General features: G+C 35.7%; 3 protein-coding genes across 5 annotated transcripts; 2 read left to right on the top strand and 1 right to left on the bottom strand.

Moving 5' to 3' along the window:
- Window positions 1-922: 922 nt before the first annotated feature.
- On the bottom strand, window positions 923-4820 carry LOC130730095 (soluble inorganic pyrophosphatase 6, chloroplastic-like). The gene is made up of 6 exons (XM_057581988.1): window positions 4478-4820; window positions 3262-3422; window positions 2532-2632; window positions 2261-2442; window positions 1788-1886; window positions 923-1450 (listed from the first exon to the last, which is right to left on the bottom strand). Exons 1-6 carry the CDS (start codon window positions 4715-4717, stop codon window positions 1358-1360), a joined length of 876 nt encoding a protein of 291 aa, XP_057437971.1. The 5' UTR covers window positions 4718-4820; the 3' UTR covers window positions 923-1357.
- A 4889-nt stretch (window positions 4821-9709) lies between these two features.
- LOC130730094 (receptor-like protein kinase 7) lies at window positions 9710-14013 on the top strand. 3 transcript variants are annotated; one of them, XM_057581986.1, is made up of 3 exons: window positions 9710-11625; window positions 11707-12564; window positions 13187-14013. In XM_057581986.1, exons 1-3 carry the CDS (start codon window positions 9990-9992, stop codon window positions 13540-13542), a joined length of 2850 nt encoding a protein of 949 aa, XP_057437969.1. In that variant the 5' UTR covers window positions 9710-9989; the 3' UTR covers window positions 13543-14013. The 3 variants fall into 3 exon arrangements, with proteins under 3 accessions (XP_057437969.1, XP_057437970.1, XP_057437968.1); XM_057581987.1 differs by having other exon boundaries at window positions 9711-11337; window positions 11494-12564; XM_057581985.1 differs by having other exon boundaries at window positions 9711-12564.
- A 1373-nt stretch (window positions 14014-15386) lies between these two features.
- LOC130730093 (proline iminopeptidase) lies at window positions 15387-20678 on the top strand. Its single transcript, XM_057581984.1, has 11 exons — window positions 15387-15567; window positions 15809-16011; window positions 16809-16907; window positions 16980-17090; window positions 17179-17241; window positions 17423-17516; window positions 17897-17994; window positions 18896-18997; window positions 19741-19854; window positions 19937-20011; window positions 20289-20678. Exons 1-11 carry the CDS (start codon window positions 15456-15458, stop codon window positions 20397-20399), a joined length of 1182 nt encoding a protein of 393 aa, XP_057437967.1. The 5' UTR covers window positions 15387-15455; the 3' UTR covers window positions 20400-20678.
- The last annotated feature ends 22 nt before the right edge of the window (window positions 20679-20700 follow it).

The raw sequence follows: 20700 nt of genomic DNA, 5'->3' as shown, positions 1-20700 counted from the left end.
AACACATGCATGACAATACATTACATCAACTAGTTTAGTTGCTGGTTATTTTTATATACATTCCTCAGGTTCATATTACAAAGGATCTATGTTTAGTAGGTAACTGGATCTGCAGATCAAATCTTCTATTCATTTTTATCCTAAAATATGCATCAGAATTGTTCCTAATATTTCCATTCAATAATGATATTTCTGTGTATCCAGCATGAAGATCTACCACCTGAACTGAGTTAAAAAGAAATGTAGCATCAAGAAGGTAAAACATACAGAAGAATGGTTGTTACAGTAGTTACTACTGGATGAGAACAGATGACAAAGAAAGGTGGCAATAGAGCACTGCAAAAACAAAATGGTTAATTCTACATCACCTCTAGATATGGGTCTGACCAAAACAGTATCAAGAGAACATAGTAAAGTTTGATCATGTGCAGATCAAATTCAGGCAAAGGATGGGTTAATGGGAATGCTAACAACACACATACACTTTATCACTAGTGCATTTTTTAAAATGTCAACATATTTGCCTTGTAAATTGATTACTTTTGAAAATATATGTTGACTTCTAAGAAATAGACTGATCATAAAGAGCATGCTGAAGAGTGTAACAAAAAGAGGATGTTGCTAGCATTCCTCTTGTATTAATTGTACCCACAAGTCTCAGCAAAGGATAATGAAATGTTGTAATGGGTAAATTTCAAGAGCAAGGGCTAACCAATCAAATCATAAATAAAGTATATCAAGAATTTTTTTCATGACAATACTTAAATCTGTTTTCTTATTGATGGAAGTTTCCTCATGTCCCTAATGGGTTGCTTAACTTTCTCGTATACAAAAATAAAAAAGTTGCCACCCCTGTCTAAGTTAATAAAAGAAATCTGCCACCTCACCTCAAATTAGTAATCTCAAATCTTCAATTAATCAGTGAGGGCAATGGTCCTTCCTCTTGGAGTATTTATTAATTGGTTGCAAATATCTATAATACAACCATAGATCTATTGTTAGACATCTAATGAAAACAGAAAAACACAGTTATTAACCTGCAAGATGTTCCCTGCAATGACTGCACAATTCACTAAACAAGCTAATACAAACAAAACATAGCTTTTAGAGAGAATCAAAAGAAAACATATCTTCTAGAAAGAATCAATCTTTCTGATACGATAGTAAATGTATATAAACTTCATGATCACTGAAACTGAATTTTACAAAGCATGCACTGCACTAAAGGCCCTGGCCAAAAGAGCATTGATCTCACTAGATATAACCAAGAAGCTCAACAGAAGAGTTCGCTACGTCATAAATAGAATTGTAGAAAATGCAAGCAGTGGCAAGAACAACTGACACTCCTCAAATGCATTTACACAAGTGACAGCTCTCCTGCAGGAATTGATCTCTTGATAAGTTTAGCCCAGGACTCATTGGTCTCTGTAATGACCTTAAGCGCATAATCCTGTTCACCAAATATAAGTTTGAGTTAAGATAGATTAAAGCGAAGACAAAACAGCCATACACAAAGAAGAAACCCTTATAACATCAATAATCCTAGTACACTACCCCATTCCCCTGACCCTTGTGGTAATCAAGGCAACTACCATCTACCAGAAAAAACTGTTATTAACAGAAACAAAATACAGCCAGAAAGATAATTACTTTCGTAACCACATCAACCACCAACAAATCAATAAAAAGAACATGTAAACGGGTAAACTAAGTCTATCATAATGTTCAAAATGGAATAAATAATTCCTTAGGATAATTGCATAAATAGATTCATGCAGTAAAAGTACCTTATTTGCAGCCTGGTTGCCAAGCCCAAATTTATTAGCAGGCTTCCCATCAGGTATCTTGTAGTCTCTGAACCAGTCCCTAATTGCAGTGAGGGTTCCCTGAAGACAGCCAAAGATAAGAGAATACATGAAGTTGCTGATCATGACGACAATTGAGAATCACATGTAGCAAGAATATTTCCAACTTAACAGAAGTGACTTCAGCATAGCTGTAGATTGCATATGAGAAATGCATACTTGTCCTCCTAATTAAGTCCCTAATATCAACAGTTCAATCAATACTATAAGTATTGACTTAGAAGTCTTATTAGTCCATTTTTGCAGTAAAATAATATAAGCTGGCTTCCTTAAGTATGTAGCTTGGATCAGACAGTTCAAAAATCACCCAAGCTGCTCAACATAATTGTAAAGAATAAATGACAGAGAAGAGACATAGGAAATTAATCATTAGCTAGTTAGGAAATAGATCTTACTGGAAAATGCTTCTCAACATCATCGATATCATTTACGAGTGAAGCTTTTGGGTCATCTAGTGAAATTGCAACTATTTTCCAATCAAGTTCTCCTTCATCAATCATGGCTAATGCAGCCAATGGTTTGACCTTCAGAATCTCGCCTATTTTCCTCTGGCTTTCGCCAATCTCAACTACATCAACTACAGATTAACAAGAATTTTAGACACGTTTTGCAGAAGCATTAATTAGGATGAAACAACATCATGGAAAGTTGTTACTGATCAAATACCTGGGTCATTATCTCCAAATGCTCCGTCAACTTCAGAGTTTGCAAGAGATGGATCTTCCCAAGTTTGGGGAAGTAAGCCATAGTTCCAATGTATATTATAGCTGGAGAGCAAGAAAAATACAAGTTTTAGAACAGTCTAAATATGGAACTAAACCTATCCAGCAACACTAATAAAGCAGAAGTTTTAGATAGGGCAAAAATAATTCAAAAACCAGATGAATAAGACATGCATGCATAATGCTACAATTGTTGGATTAGGCTCTTCTAAAGTTAGGGGCACACTTCAGAGGATAAAGTGTAAAGATAATAATTGATTTCAAAATTGACGGTTTGTTGTGGTAAAGTGCATGCAATGCACAACAAACATGAAGTTATTAAAATTTCAACTGTTAATTTTTCTCATCAATAGTTACAATTCCATGCTTTATCCTATTAGAGCACCCTTCACTTTAAAAGAGCAAAATCCACAATTGTTATAGGTGCAACAACATGAAGAAGGTATTAATTCAAAAGGAAGCCATTGAAGCTCCCACATAGATTTCTGGTTATAGATGGACATCCATAATAAAGACAAACAATAGGACATGTACATTGCCAATGTTCCCTTGATAAAGATAAGCTAGTGGCTGGATTAGCGAATAGATTTTTATTAAAACATAAAAGCGCCCAGCCAAAAACTAATAATACAAAAAACTAAAGAAAAAGTGTGAGCTTTGAAGTAGTCTCTCACGGGTAAAATCGAAGCTTCCCCTTTTTTGTATCCTGTTTTATGGGAGTGAAAGGCTCATCAGTGGCAACCTCCATCTTTGCACTGGTTTCTTTTGGTATTTCAACAATGAAGTTGAAGACACCATCACCTAACTTCAGTGGAATATCATGCCAGGGAGAAACCTGCATATTTTACTAATCACTATTAGTAGGTACAGCTATACTCATCTCAAATGTCATGACACTCATTCATGGAACATAATTTTATGAATGAACCTAAAAAAAGTTACTTTTTTTTTCTTGATGAAAAAGCCAAAACATTTATACTGAGCTTTATTAGCTAAAATTACACAGTTCCTAGCAACCGAAAAACTATGTAAATCTAACTCCTGACTCTTGTGTCAGTAAAGATTGGAACATGCAGAAGGTAACAGCTTTCTTGACACCTACCCTCCATTCCTTTCATGAAACCAGATGAAAACAAAAGGGAAAATACACGCACACACAAGTGCGTGTTTCGATCAGCATTGTCCAAATTGGATCTAGATAGCATTAATTTTAGTAAAATTGATTATGGTAGAAGTGAGTTGAAAGCGAAGTGATTTAGTTTGGATAGGTTTATGAGAAATTTTATTTCTTTAAGGTAATGCTGTGAAATTCAATAATAAAATCATTATCTCCACAACACAAGCTACTCTCTCAAGTTTCTCCACATAGTTTATTTTGGCTAAATCGATTGTAATTTGTAAAACATCTATATAACCACCTAAAAGTGATTCCCGTCAATGAGAATTAATCCTAATGCCCCTCAAACATGAAACCAAACACACACATAATACCTCTATCAGCTTGTGAAGTATATCAAAATTAGTGAACACCACAGTTAACACTATCCCAAAACAAATCAACAAGCTATTGATCTCTAAAAGAAAATGCTACAATTAAACCAGACATCCAGCACCCAATACTATATTTATTTGCTAATGCTTCCACTATCCCATCAAAATACTCAGGAAATGAAAAATCATTACTTTTCAATTCCACGTCCAATGCCACAGAACACCCTCATTCCATAGCAATGATACAAAAAGGAAGAAACTTTAGAGGACCCAAAATCACATTTTTCCAATTCTAAGCAAACCCAACACCACAATACACGAAAAACCAAAAAAAATTAAAAAATCAATGCCTTCTTAACAATTGCAATTGAAGAAGTGAGAAAAGAAAAGGAGAGCTACCTTGTTACCAGATTGATCGACGAAAAAGACTCTGTAATCGAGGGTTTGTGGCTGACCTTCCTCCTTGATCGAAACCTGGGGGTTGTAGATGGCCTTGCAGGTGAAAGACCTGGTAGTCCTAGAAGAAGAAGAAAGCTTGAGGTTCTTGAGGCAAAGGGAATGGGAACCCAGAAAGGGTCTCTTAGTGAGAAGAGAGCATGTGGAGTTGCTGGCTATGGCTATTGCTCTGGTGGCTGCCATGGATGATGCTCTTGTTCCTTCACACAGTGTTGTTGTGTGTGACAGTGTGACACTCTTGTTGTTGTTGCTTCCTGATAGGCTTTCTTTGTTCTATGTGGCACTGTTTGTTTCTGAGATTTTATGATGGGCACTTTTTTAGTTATGATAAAATAATAAAATAAAATGTGAAAATGGTCATTTTCACTTTATGAAAAAAAAAAATCTTCATTTTTAGTCTTTTCTGCATTTGTTGGGAGATGCCTACCCACTTAACGTGATTTTAGAGCCTCGAAAGATTAGTCTCATGGTGTCGGCGGTAGGAATACCTTGAGAAACCAAAAAGAATAAACTCATTGAACTTAAAATAACTATTTACTGTTTTCCGATGTAAACAAAAAAAAAACTATTTACTTTAGTTAAAAGAGATTTCCTTGAGTGGTGTTTTCAAAATAAATAAAAAATGATTTCTTTGAGTGGTGGCATCATCTTCTAATTGGATGTAACACAAAGTGTTTAACACTACTTTTGTTGGTAAGTGCCAACATGGTAGATATACATTGGAACCTAACCCTCTTTATTGACTTGATCCATGATTTCAGTTTCATGTATGCACGTTTATATTTTATATAGTTAAATATGTTTTTAATCTGGTGAATCTAAATTGCTTTCTGAATTTTTTTTCACATACTTTCGGCAAATATTTTTTGTTATTTGAAATAAGACTCATAATGTTATAAGGATATGTACTTTATTTTTTCTCAATTAACTCAAGTGTTAATTGTAGTTTTTCAAATCACTTTCAATCCTAAAAAAAATTGCTCATCCTCCACTTTTCGAGTAATGATATATACACACTTTACTTTTTCTTACATCTCATTTTCACCCCTTCTTCTTCCTGTTTCTCTCTGCATTTTCTGTCACATCACACATCATATCAGTTATATCTATTAATTCTCTTCTTATTTAATGAGGTGGAGGTGAAAAAGGAGTGGGTAAGTATCATTATTCTCCACTTTTCCCCTCTTCTTCCACTTCCCAGCCACGACCTCTTCTCGCCACCATTGCTTCTGGTGACTCACTCATCCCGCAACCACCATTAACCGTTGCAGACAAACCTACCCCCTCCTATCCCCAAACCTCTCCTCCCTCTCCTCCTTCTTTTTCACCAAAATCGTAACAGTCTCCTCCTTCACGGTTAGGCTTTGTTTGGATTGAGGGAAGGTGATGGAGTGGAATGGAGTGGAGGGGATGGAGCAAGAGGTCCCTTGTTTGGAATAATTAAAAATGGATGGAAAGGAATGGATCTCAGTGGCACACATTCCATCAGATACCACCACTTTCCCCCACTTTTGTTCCCCCCAAATTTGGGAGGAATGGGATGGAGCAAAAAATTGATGTCTAATAAAATTATTAAAATACTCTTTTACCCCTTTGTAACTCCCTCCATAACCCCATGTATTTACCCCACTCTTCTCCCTTCACATTGCTGGATTTTGCCTCAATTGTGAAAAAACCTTCATACTTCTGTGTTGTGTTCATATTATCATCTTTCCACCAAAACTCATTCACGTTTATGTTTTTTTCTTTTAATGTTGCTGACCCTGCTAAATTTATACCTATTCTCTACTTTATAACAAAAGATAAATTTATCTTCCATTTTTGTTTTTTTCTTCATCATACAAGCTAGCTGCACATGGAAATTGAATTTAAATTAAGGTTACTGGCTTACTGCGTTCTTCTTCCGTGTTCGTTCCTTCTTTTCTTTTTTTTTAATTAACCGCTGGCAGTAAATAATTAAATTAAAAAAGAATTACATAAAATGGGAAGATAAATTTCTACTTTATAACAAAAATGGGAAGATAAATTTTTTACTGTGAAAAAGATGATAATTATTTTTCTTACAGTTTTGGTAAAGAAATAAAAAAATATAAAGGGTAATATAGGAAGAAAAAAGTTATAACTGATTCCGCTCCGTCCGTTGTCCAAACAATTGAGTGGAAATTTTGTTCCGTTCCATCATAAAATACACAAACAATGAAATGTGATTTTTGTTCCGTTCCATTCCACTCCATTCCATTCCATTCCATTATATTCTGTTCCGTTCCGCTCCGTCATGTTCCATCAATCCAAACATGGCCTTATATATTACATTCTTTGTATTGCTCTTTCTTTTGGGCTTGTATTTCCAGCTCATAGTAGAATTAGGCCTTTTGGGCTGTTGTTTGCATTTTCTTTTGGGCTTTTATATTGGGGCTACATAGAATTAGGATTGACATTAGAACATCTTTTTTGACCAAAAAAAAAAACATTAGAACATCTTTAACGCTTGATCTTATTTTTTATACATTAAAGCAAGTTTAGGTGGCACTCCAAAGAGCTTAAAAATAAGAGTTGAGTCTTTTACAATCAACTATATTTTATGATTCTCTCATTGCTCTCTCACCGACTTGAGAGTCAGAGTGTCTGCTACATGCACACCTCCCGTCGTGTTTACACAACTCTGTCGTGCAATTAGAGTCATTCAAGACCACACAATACCACCAGAGACAAGGAGAACCAAACAATTTCATTTCAAGAAGAACAAGTGATGCACACAAGCACTCAATCTTATGTTTCTTTCGCCACCACAACTTTTCTTCTACTCATTTTTACATTGATCCTTAATTATAGAGTGAGGCCAAGATATAAAAGAATATACAATGCTGATTAATACAACTCACATACACGTATATTACAACTAAAAATTGAAAAGTTTGGGGAGCTGTCGCACCACCATGTCTCCTTCCCTCCGCCAGAATATCTAACCATTTTTTGTCAAATGACAATATAGTTGATTGTTAATTAGTGTACTCAATTGATCACACTTTCAATAAAGCATGTGCTATATGGGAAACATGGTGACATATCATTGCACGGTTAGCTAGTCAACCAATAGTATAAAGTTAGATAAACAGATCTTTCATGGCTTTGTATTTTCTTCTTCAAATAATTACACTCTTTTAACCCGAAGCATGACAAACTTCTAGTTAAATACTTTAGGACACATCATAAAAGAATTTCATTTTATAAACTTATTTAATAGATTAGTACTCTACCTTTTAATGATATAACAAGCACCAACCTCTTTATAAGTTTCATAATATAAAAGTTTTAACAGTAAACTGAAACTGAATTATCTTCAGCTATCAGTTTTTCTTTTCTAAAGAAAGTTTCTGTGAAAATCTTCATTAACTTTGAGTATAATTTTTTAGGTTTGAGATAATAGACAAAACCATTATATGGCAGAAAGATTAGAAGTGTTGCAAAATCATTCTCGAAACAATGTTGGTTGTAAAGGTGTAATGATACCGACATGATAAATGGACCAAAAGTTTGGCAACATGTAACGTGGAAAAACAGGGCTACATACACATAGTCAACTACGGCGGCCACAGCTTGAAGACGCACTTGGGCTATTTATCATACATTTCCTCCGATACACAGATAGTGAATGGGAAAACCTTTATGAGAGTGACAATTAATTAATAATACTCATCCAATCATATATGGATATTGACCCAGTTTGAAAGAGTTTATTTGAGTTTATCTGACAGCATAAGTTCTTATGCCAGTGTTTGGGAGAGCTTATGCAAACAGCTTATGGTCTGCCATAAGCTATTTTCAGCTTATTTTCATAAGCTACTCAGGATAGCTTATGAAAAACAGCTTATGCTTATACACAGCTTATTTTTAATTTATTTCAATAAATTTTTAAAAATAGCTTATGAATAAGCGTTTATGTCATAAGCGCTTATGACCATAAGCGCTTAATTAAGCTGTTTATCCAAACGGAGCCATTGTGTATTTGGTTGTAAAAGAAAGAATTTGAAAAGAAAAAGTGAGAAGAGAAAAGATTGAAAGAAAAATTATGGAGGAAAAATAATAAGTTTTTAAGTTGTTTGATATAGTAGAAAGGAAGGAGAAAAAAATTAGAGAAAAAATGATGTATGAGTCTCTTCATCGAATAGAAATTAGAAAGTGAGAAAGAAGAATGTTATATTGTATAAAATAAATTAAATAGCCCATGATTTCATACTTTCGTCGGTCATTTTTCAATAATGTTACTTACACATCTCTCATTTGAGGTGGAAGAGGTGGAATGAAGAAAGAGATAGAAAGAAAAGAAAAAAGTAAGAGAGAGAAAGTATGAGATTTGATAGATAATAAGAGGAGAGAGATAGAAATAAAAAGAGGTGGAAATGAAGTGTTTAAAAAATGAGGTGTGTATATATCATTGTTGGTCATTTTCCGATCAAATTTTTTTATTTATTCACAATACATCTCTTTCTTTTATTCAAATTTTTTCAGCTTTCTCTTACATCTCTTTGGAAAATGATTTTAATACCCCAACACGTGTCAATCACCAATCGACATACACATATTGTGGCGTCTACAAAGTACTCTCGTTGAATGTTACTCAAACTACCAAAGTTGCACATTTATTTTATGGGGATTCAAACCCGCTACCTTTTTTTTTTACTCTTTGCGTCGTTGGTTGCTAATGTGCCAAAGCCACCGAGGTCCAAATATCGGTACCAATCTCTTTTTTCTTTATTAAATTACTCATTATATCTTTCATTTCTCTTCATTCTTACCTCTGTCCTATGTGACCTTCTGATAAATGTCTAGAAGATGTACCATGAGCATTGATTCATTCACGCCTCATTATCTTTCCACTTTATTTCTACTCAATTTTGTACGTATTTCTCTTCTCATTTCCTATCATATCACCAATCACAACTCATGTTTTTTCTTTCTTTTTCTCCCTCCATTTTCGGATATACCATTATTATTTCTTTTGAAATATCCTTTTATGAGATACCCTTGAAAGTTGAAATGGTAAAACCTATACCAGTGAATCCAGCTTTGTATCTGCAGTAGTATCTAATTAACCAAACATTGTTGGAAAGATTCACACCAAACAATTCCACACACACATGATAGACATGTCTCAAACTCATCAAATATTCTTCCCACTTCCAACAACTAAATCATCCCCATAATAAGCAATCACCGTCCCATTTCATGAATCCTTCTAGATTCTCAGTATTGGTCCATGATTGCACACTGCACAGTAACAGAGTCCACAATTTTCTTCTCTGCATGCATGTGGATAATTAATTTTCTCAATGTGAAACAAACAAGTCACCTTCCTCTGCTCTAGTCAAACTCTTCTATTTCCATCTCCATTTCCATTTCCATTTTCTTCACTCTTATACTCACCTAATATCAACAACCAACCTTCTCCGCCGGCATGCTCGCCGGAGTAATTTCCCGTCGCGGGCCGCCGCCTGTTTTTATTCTCTCTGCTGTTCTGTTTTTCCTCTGCCTCTTTACTTCCTCTCACTCTGATGAACTTCAATCACTCATGAAGTTCAAGTCCTCTATCCAAACTTCAGATACAAACGTTTTCAGTTCTTGGAAACTTGCAAACTCTCCCTGCAACTTCACCGGAATTGTCTGCAATTCCAATGGTTTCGTTTCACAAATCAATCTCTCACAAAAAAAGCTAGTAGGCACTCTTCCTTTTGACTCAATCTGCGAGCTTCAATCGCTTGAGAAGTTCTCTATAGAGTCCAACTTCCTCCATGGCAGCATCAGTGAGGAGCTAAAGAACTGCACAAGCTTGAAGTACTTGGATTTGGGTGGCAATTCATTTACTGGTTCTGTACCTGAATTCTCAACTTTGAACAAGTTGGAGTACTTGAATTTAAATGCAAGTGGAGTTTCTGGTGTATTTCCATGGAAATCATTGGAAAATTTGACAAGTCTCACTTTTTTGAGCCTTGGTGATAACCTGTTTGAAGAAACTTCTTTCCCTTTGGAGGTCTTAAAGCTTGAAAATTTATACTGGCTTTACCTCACAAATTGCAGCATCACTGGGAAAATCCCAGTGGGTATTGGAAACCTAACTCATCTTCATAATCTTGAGCTTTCTGATAACAAGTTATCTGGTGAAATTCCAGCTGATATTGGTAAGCTTGTGAGGTTATGGAGGCTTGAGATATATGATAACTATTTGAGTGGGAAATTCCCAGTTGGATTTGGCAACCTTACCAATCTTGTCTACTTTGATGCTTCTAGTAACCATCTTGAAGGTGATCTTTCTGAGGTGAAGTTTTTGAAAAACCTTGCTTCTCTGCAGCTTTTTGAGAACAAATTCTCAGGAGTGATTCCACAGGAGCTTGGTGATTTCAGAAACCTCACAGATCTTTCTCTCTACTCTAACAACCTCACTGGTCCTCTTCCTCAAAAGCTTGGCTCCTGGGGAGGCATGGAATTCATTGATGTTTCAGACAATTCTCTTTCTGGTCCTATTCCACCTGATATGTGCAAGAACAGCAACATGTTCACAGACATGGCACTGTTAAACAACAGCTTCTCTGGAAGCATACCAGAAACATATGCAAATTGCACATCTTTGGTTAGGTTCAGGCTAAGTAGGAATTTACTTTCTGGTGTTGTTCCTTCAGGGATATGGGGTTTGCCAAATATGATACTAATTGATCTTGGGATGAACCGTTTTGAAGGTCCACTCTCATCTGATATTGGCAAAGCAAAATCTCTTGCTCAACTGTTTTTATCTGATAATAAGTTCTCAGGTGAGTTACCTTTGGAAATCTCAGAAGCCACTTCATTGGTCTCAATTCAGCTAAGTTCAAATCAAATTTCTGGTCATATCCCAGAAAAGATTGGTGAATTGAACAAGCTAACTAGTCTTAATTTGGATAATAACAATCTTTCTGGTATCATACCAGATTCTATTGGTTCCTGTGTTTCTCTGAATGAAGTAAATCTTGCTGGTAACTCTTTCACTGGGGTGATACCTACTACAATTGGGTCTCTTCCTACTCTTAATTCATTGAACCTGTCATCAAACAAGCTTTCTGGTAAAATCCCATCAAGTTTTTCATCTCGGAAACTTAGCCTCCTTGATTTATCTAACAACCAGTTGTTTGGTTCCATACCAGAATCAGTGGCTATTTCAGCTTTCAGAGAGGGGTTCATGGGAAATCCTGGCTTATGCAGCCAGACTTTGAGAAATTTCAAACCATGTTCATTGGAATCTGGCAGCTCCAGGAGAATCAGAAACCTTGTACTCTTTTTCATTGCTGGCTTAATGGTTCTCCTTGTTTCATTAGCATATTTTCTCTTCATGAAACTGAAGCAGAACAACAAGTTTGAGAAGCCAGTACTCAAGTCCAGTTCTTGGAATTTCAAGCACTACCGCGTGATAAACTTCAATGAGTCTGAAATCATTGATGGGATCAAGGCTGAGAATATGATAGGAAAAGGAGGATCTGGGAATGTTTACAAGGTTGTGCTTAAAACTGGGGAAGAACTTGCAGTGAAACACATATGGTCTTCAAATCCAAGTGTTCAGGGGAGTTGCAGGAGCAGCTCAGCTATGCTGAGAAGGGGTTCTTCAAGGTCACCTGAGTATGATGCTGAGGTGGCTACTCTGAGCTCTATAAGGCATGTGAATGTGGTGAAGCTCTATTGTAGCATCACAAGTGAAGATAGTAGCTTGCTTGTGTATGAGTTCTTGCCAAATGGGAGCTTGTGGGAGAGGTTGCACTGTTGTACGAAGACTCAGATGGGGTGGGAGGTTAGGTATGACATTGCAATTGGTGCTGCTAGAGGATTGGAGTACCTGCATCATGGGTGTGATAGGCCTGTTATACACAGGGATGTGAAATCCAGTAACATATTGTTGGATGAGAAATGGAAGCCAAGGATTGCTGATTTTGGACTTGCCAAGATTCTGCAGGGAGGAGCAGGCAATTGGACCAATGTCATTGCTGGAACACTTGGCTACATGGCTCCTGGTAAGCATTAAATCACCTTATCTTATATTAGACAGAGTTCTTCTATTTCTACTTTAAATTTCTAGAACTATTTCTACATAATTTATTTTTTCTTCAAGTGCTCTCCATCATATATGAATTTGGATGCTCTGAGGTACTATGAACTTCCCTCATGCACAGTTAACGGCCCTTAATCTAAATAGAAATATCATATTAAATTAAAGAGTTTATGATGATTTATTGGTTACAGAGACTCGAAAGAATCTAAATTCATACTACATCACATTCCATATTTCTCCCTCTTTCCTTCGTTTCTCCTTATATGTGTAGAAAATAAGTAAGAAACAAATATCATGTTCTGTTCATCAACCGGTGGTTGCTTCATGTGGGACATCACTTAAATCTCCTAAGTTTTTGGGTTCGAGTCTCCTGAATAGAAAATATCTAGATGAGAAAGTTAGTCTCACCATGACGTGATGCTTACAACTCAAACATGGACCAAAATATCCGTTATAATGTTTTCTAATGTAGTAACCAAAAGGGGCATAAAAATAAAAGGAACATTTCATTTAATTCTTTAGGGAAGTATTAGGATTTTTTTATTGTACTTGAAAACTGATCATGTTGATTTTCTTTTTGACAGAGTATGCGTATACTTGCAAAGTGACAGAGAAGAGTGATGTTTACAGTTTTGGGGTGGTGCTGATGGAATTGGTCACAGGGAAGAGGCCTATGGAGACAGAGTTTGGAGAGAACAAGGACATAGTCTACTGGGTATGCAGCAATATTAGGGACAAAGAAAATGCAGTTCAGTTAGTGGATCCTACCATTGCAAAGCATTTCAAAGAAGATGCAATGAAGGTGTTGAGAATCGCCACATTGTGCACGGCCAAATTTCCAGCTTCAAGGCCTTCAATGAGAATGTTGGTTCAAATGTTGGAAGAGATTGAGCCTTGTGCTTCAAGTTCAACCAAAGTGATTGTGACCATAGATGGCTAAACAAGTTGCACCAAAGAATCATACAAAAATTTCTCAATTGCAGAAACTGCATTCTTGGTTTAGTTTTGGATTCTTAACACCATGGTTTTGGCAAAATTAAATGCTGTTGCCAAAATCATGATTTTGAGAGATCCCAACTTAACAAGAAATATACTAGAAGTGAGGCTGTGGACAAAATGAATTGGGTTCAATTAGGTGGACTTCTAATTGAAACTTGTGCGATGTCCTAAGGTTGGAGTGGAATTACATTCCCTACCTTGAGTTTTTGTTAAAAACTAAAAATATCATAATGTGAACCATATCCTAGTTAGTTAGAAACCTAAAGAGGATTAGCTCTGTACCTTGTATATGTATAGTGATGAAATTATATTTTGAATCAAGTCATATAGCTCTGTATCATGCATACACAAGCCAATGAACACTGTTATAAGATGTTTAGTGCAACACCTAAACTATTTTCCTCGTTTTCAATCTTGAAAATGTGGTTTAGTAACTTTTCCATGAGGTTTGGGAACATGTTAGCCAATTTTTTTCAGCAATGTGCCAACAAACTATGTGTGCCTGTTTGGTTTTCGGTGCAAAACCGCATTTGGTGAATTTGAGAACTCACGTTACGAGATACTAAATATGAAAGTAATTCAAGACTTCTATCGACTTTCAGTTGGGTTCAAATGGAAATCAAACATGCTTTGTGTTGTGTCGTATTAGAGCTGATCATACAACCTGATGAGAAGTCAATAGACTTTGGTCCAAAACAATTCAATTCATATGAATACATTTTTTTTCAAAAGATGCTTAGAATAAACACTAAGAGAGTTGTCTTGTGACACTTACATCTTGTAGGTCTAAAATCTTAAAGCGCGGTACAAAAATGCACATAGATAAGACACCAAAGCACAAGTATGTCCGATCAAGCTAAAACGTCTAACTATTGTGCATAAAGTAAATAACCCTATAAGCCATACAAATAAACCCTAAACACCCAATATTCTTTAGAGAACCAACTGACGAGGGTGGCCAAGGAAAATGAGAATAAACCTAGACTAAAAAAAAGAAAAACTTACTTATTTGAGTAGTTAAATCATCTAATGTGAGAGAATCCCATCTATTGCGGAGAAAACATCTACCAAGCAAAAGGAGAAGCCTCTCTAGAGGAAGGGAACCCTTCAAATGGGGAGGTGACCCCCAAAGGAGGCTGGCGATGCATTTATTACAGGAAACTCTTGCTTTGCTAGGTTAGAGACGAAATCTAATTTTTTTTTAAAAAGTCAATAATGATCTTTGGAAATTGATATACTTGTTTTCGCTAATAGTTTTGTAGTCATAATAAATTGTACATGATTTATGTAAATCCAAAATAACTACATTTTTCTAAATTATCACTACAATAAATATATGATTTAAAGTGTGGTTATAAAGAACTAAAAGATGTGGTGTGGTGGTTAGCTCACTTTATCCCTAATTATGAGGTTGAAAGTTCAATCCTCGATCATGGGTATAAAGCGTACATTATAATCAGCCGTTTACTGTTTAATGCGAGCACCTACGATGATGTGATTGGTCATTGCTATCAGCCGTGGATGCCTTGACTCACCTAATAAAGTGTGTTATAAACCAAGAGGTGTTGTGCGCTCACCTCGTTCCGTAATGATAATAAGGTTGAGATTCTTACCATGAAAATAAATCACATTTTATAAATAAAAATAATGTGGGGTTATAAATAATAAATATTTAATGTTAATTGTAATTGCCTTGTTTGTATCAACTATCAAGACAAGTTACCAAATTTTCATGAAACCATTCCATTTTTGCATCTGATTTTTACGTTGGCAATCCCAATGGGATATGAATGAGACTACTAATCACTGTCACATGTTCATAAAGACATAAACCATGAATCATAACCCCCAAGAATGAAGTTGGGTTTTGTTCCAAACACCCTTCCATCCTCTACCTTGTTACCTCCCCTAATATTTAACCTTCCCATCTCACTTCCATTCTCTCAGCCTCAAACCACATCCTCAGGTCCCTCTCTCTCTCTCTCTCTAGTTGGTTGTTGAATTATGTGATACTGTTATATACTTTACTAGATTCCTCAAAACTTTGTGTCTTTTAAGGATGAAGTGATTCCTGTAAAGTTTGTTTCTTTCCCCCTTTTTTTGACACCCTTTTGTCTGTAGAATCTATTTCTGTGTTTGTTTTATGGAACAGCTTTTGTAATTTCATGCGGGTCTGCTAAAAGTTGTGTTCTTTCTATGATGGGCAGGGAGAAAGAGCTTAATTCATCGTGTGCAAAACATTGATCATAAATTTGAGCCAATTCTTAGTCATACGATGGCTTCAGAACAGGAATTCTCAGAACTGAATAGAAATCTTTACCCTCACATAGAACCCTACAGTACTGGATTATTGAAGGTTTCAGATCTTCATACTATCTACTGGGAACAATCAGGAAACCCCAGTGGGCATGTGAGTAGTGATTGCCCCCAATAACTGCTTATATATGTAATTTTGTTTATTGATGCATCTGATTGAACTGTGATCTTAAATTGTTCAACATGGCCTCTTGTAGAATCGAAGATATTACTAGAGCCCGTTTGGATGCGGACTTGTTGGAGCTTATCTACTGCAAATTGCAAAAGCACTAGATAAGCTCCAATAAGTGCTCTTTTGTTTGCATCCAAACGGGTTGCTAGACCATGTTGATTACAAGGATATATTCAGTTCTTCTGTTGTGGCATGTATTTGATAGTAACTCAGTATGCTGGGAGAGGACATCAAGTTTATAGAGCCATTATCCTACTCTCTGTAGTTCATGTTTAGAAATACTTTTGTGGGCTATTGGGAATTTAATTTATGGGATATTTGTGAATTGGCTTATCCTAATAGTTGGTTAAAATACATCTAATTCCATTAACCTTCAAAACAGAACAGAAGGCCAAAAGGAGGTAACAGAAAATAGGTAGCCATTTGGTTGGTCGGTAGGTTTGCCTGTTGATAGTTACACTAGTTTGGCTTCTACTTGTAATTAGCACATGAAAGTTCTATATGGGGTGTAAAAGGGAAAAAAGAAAAAATGGAAGAGGTTTATTTGGGCACTTATACATGCATTTGTGGTTGAATTCTAGCATTTTTTTCCTCTTCCTTTTTTCTCCCTTGAAAAGCTAGATTCTATGCATCAAAACTCTGGTTCTTTTCCATTTATATTACTTTGTTAAGATGGTAAAAAAGAGCTATTCATCATTTCATAAGCATTCTTCTTGCAGCCGGTTGTCTTCCTCCATGGAGGTCCCGGAGGGGGAACTTCCCCAAGTAATCGGAGATTCTTTGATCCTGAGTTCTACCGAATTATACTATTTGATCAGGTTAGTTTTCAAACTGTGGTGTGCAATTATAATCTCCAGCTTTTGTGTAATGGCTATTGTTCTCTTTATCAGCGAGGTGCAGGGAAAAGTACACCCCATGCTTGCTTAGAGCATAACACCACATGGGACCTCATTGATGACATTGAAAAGTTAAGAGAGCACTTGGAGATTCCAGAATGGCAGGTCATACTTCCTTGTCGGTTGTTCACCATTATACATTCTGTGTTTCTTATGTAATGGGATATGATCTTCTACTCCATATTATATACAGGTATTTGGCGGGTCATGGGGAAGCACGCTAGCCCTGGCATATAGCCAATCTCACCCGGACAAGGTGTATAGCTTTGTTTTGATTTTGATTGGTTTATTTTCTATTATATCAAAAGGATGTCTACTTTTCATTATATTATCATTGCTGTTGTGATTCGTAGTACTACTGAAAGGTTGTGTAATCTATAAAACAAGTTTTTTGCTTTGTTCTTCATCTTTTGAAATATCTTTAATTTTGCTACAAGGTTACTGGCATAATTCTCAGAGGAATTTTCCTTTTAAGGAAGAAAGAGATTGATTGGTTTTACGAGGGTGGTGCTGCTGCAATATTCCCTGATGGTATAAAAAAATATTCATTTTAATGTTTGTCTTGTGCATTAAGTTTGAATATTTACCATTCATAATAAGCTATCCTTCTAAAATATGGGGAGGTTTTTGAATTTTTTGATATATAACATTATGCCAGAGCTTTAGGTTATATCAGTTTCTTAGCATGTGAGAACTAAAAATTGTTTCCCATGAAGAATAGGCGAAGAAGAAAAATTATTAAGATAACTGTCTTTATTCTATATATATATATATATATGTCCATTTGGTTTCTTCATTGTAGCTTTGCATAATCTCATTTGATTTGATAGTGTTCATTGGCTTTTCTACTCATTAATATCCTGACTTTAAGTGGTTCATAGTCATAGTTTGTGCATTTTGTCTCATGTCAGCTTGGGAGCCGTTTAGAGACCTTATTCCAGAAAATGAGAGAGGATGCTTCGTTGATGCCTATAAGAAAAGGTTAAACTCTGATGATATCCAAACGCAGGTGATTGTTTCCTGAGCTTGGCCTCTACCTTTTCCTCCTATGATCGTAATACTTTTTTTTAATTGTTATTTTGGTTTCAAAGATATTATTTCATGTTTTGACCTGAACTTCCCTTAGAACTTCGTGCACAAAATTGAAGATAATTTGTAAAGGATCCAATTGCAAGGTATGAGACTTGTATCCCACATTGGAAGTATGACATTCCAGTGGGGGGGGGGGGGGGTTATGAGGCCTTTGGCCCTCCAACTACATTGACTAGTTTTTGTGGGATGGTTCTCCCAAGGTTATTCTCAATTGGTATCAGAGCGTACCACCATGTCTCCACAAACACGCAGTGTCGGTGGTCATGCTGGCGTTGCAGTATTCGCCTGAGACTAGTCAAAAGGGCTAGAGCATAGCCAACACTAATGGGGTTTATAAGGCCTTGGGATTTGGATCGTCGTGGGATGTTAGGATCCAATTGTAAGGTTTGGATCCCACACTGGAAGTATGAGATTCTAGTGTGGGGTTTATAAGGCCTTGGGCTCTGCAACTACAATGGCTAGTTTTTGTGGTTCTAGTAATTGAAATAGTTCAGAAGTCTCTCCTTATCAACAGGTATTCCTATCTGAAATGAGGAATGACAAACTTGTTACCTGACTGGATTATCTTGAGTACTTTTCTTGTCTATATTGAGAAGTTGAGTACCATTTTAATTTTACACGTGGAGTTTTCTATTTAATTGAGTGAGATTCAGTGAGCAATCTCTGTTGGATGTAAAAAGGACTAGTCCTGAGGTTTTCTGTTTGGCCATTATCCTTCCAAAAGAAGTCATTACATTACTGAATGAACACTTGTTTGAATATGATTATGCATGGATTCAAGAGTTTTGTTGTTTACTTACCCATATCTTCATTCTTAGTTTGCAGCTGCTAGAGCATGGACCAAATGGGAAATGATGACCGCTCATCTTATTCCAAATGAAGATAACGTCAAAAAAGGGGATGATGATCACTTCTCACTAGTAAGTTCATAAAGTGAGGAATAACAGGGATTTTGACTGATAAAAAATGTGATAGATCATTTTTAAAATTCTATCACAATATGCTGTGCAATCTCCTGTGTCTTGAGAATCATCCATATAATTATATACTCTTGAGAATGGTACACACTGTATACTGTTGCTTGAATTACAGACTGTACAATATTACAGCTATTTTTGTGTGTCCTAAAATTTAAGTGCACAGATTATACTGTGTTTCATATAGATGTTGCCAACAATTAATTCCTTTTTTTATTTATTTCTTTGTGAATATTGAATCATGTCATGTTTGTTGAAATCTTTTTCTCCCCTGTAAGCAAATAGTTAATACTTCTTTTACCTCTCTGGCTTGACACTAAAACTTCATAGCAGTGTTGACTAGAACTGCAGATTATTCTTCTCTGCAGTGTGGAAAAAAAGTAGGCAAACCAGGTGGAATTGTACCCTTGGGTCTTAAGAATATGCTTCTAAATCTTATTGCTTTAATGTCAAAAGCTCTTCCATCTTTTTTAGGCATTTTGAAGTTCATTTTCTATCATTTTTTAGCTGACAAAAGTATTGTAAAGTCACACATTTCCATATCAAATAAATTTATTTTTCATCTTTGAAGTCTATAATCTTTTCCTCTCATGATTTAGGACTAGTTAATAGTTTTGTATTATTGTTCCTGTGGTTGAGATTCCTTATCTTGTACTGATGAGTGATGACAAACAATATTTTTTCAGGCATTTGCGAGGATTGAAAACCACTATTTCGTAAACAAGGGATTCTTCTCATCAGATTCGTACCTGTTGGACGGGGTGGATAAAATAAGGCATATCAACACCACAATTGTGCAGGTTAATAAATTAAGGAATATCAAGATTCAGACTCATGTTATTAAAATTCAGACTCTTATGTTCTACATTCTTTACTTTATAGGGACGATATGATGTTTGTTGTCCTATGATGTCAGCTTGGGATCTTCATAAAGCATGGCCAGAAGCAGATTTTAGGGTAAGACTAGTGTTAGTTGCTTTTGTTCATTTGCCTAGCTTACATTGGTTTTTTCTGCATGCTATGATAATATTCATGAAGTTTCAGTAAGAAATCTTAGCAGTCACATTCTTCTGTTTTTTTGTAAGATAGAGTTCTAATTAAAAACCAAAGAATGATTGTGTTTTTTTCTTCTTATCAAGAAACTCTACAAGCAGTAACTAACAAAATGCAAGTTTAATTCCACCTTATGTTGTGCAAAGCATTCGTCAATTTTCTGAATCATACTATGAAACAGGTAGTTGCAGATGCAGGACATTCAGCCAATGAGCTAGGCATAGCTGCTGAACTTGTGGCTGCAAATGAGAAACTGAAAAACATAATCAAGAATAAAGGGGGACTAAAGTGAGTGGAGCAGCAAATAAAAAAAGGTGCAGTTACAGACTAATCAGATGCTGCTGAAACATTTATCCATTGCTGGTTTGTTCTGCAAGGAAATAAATTGCAAGTGACTGTATTGCCTTGATAATTCTCAATTTTCTTTTCCTAAGGTTGTGAAGGTATTTTTTTGTTCCAGATTGTAGGGGTCAAACCCTACACATTGCTCATGTCCTCCTACCTAAACTCTTCCACAATTATCGTAATTGAATTGAAATGCACATGAATCTGATTAGTTTGTGATCCTGAATTTGGATTTCAGTGGATGAAAT

The sequence above is a fragment of the Lotus japonicus genome, chromosome 1 (genome assembly GCF_012489685.1).
Source record: "Lotus japonicus ecotype B-129 chromosome 1, LjGifu_v1.2".
Classification (NCBI taxonomy): domain Eukaryota; kingdom Viridiplantae; phylum Streptophyta; class Magnoliopsida; order Fabales; family Fabaceae; genus Lotus; species Lotus japonicus.
The sequence above is the reverse complement of the archived record's forward strand: the minus strand, read 5'-3'. Positions and strand labels throughout refer to the sequence as shown.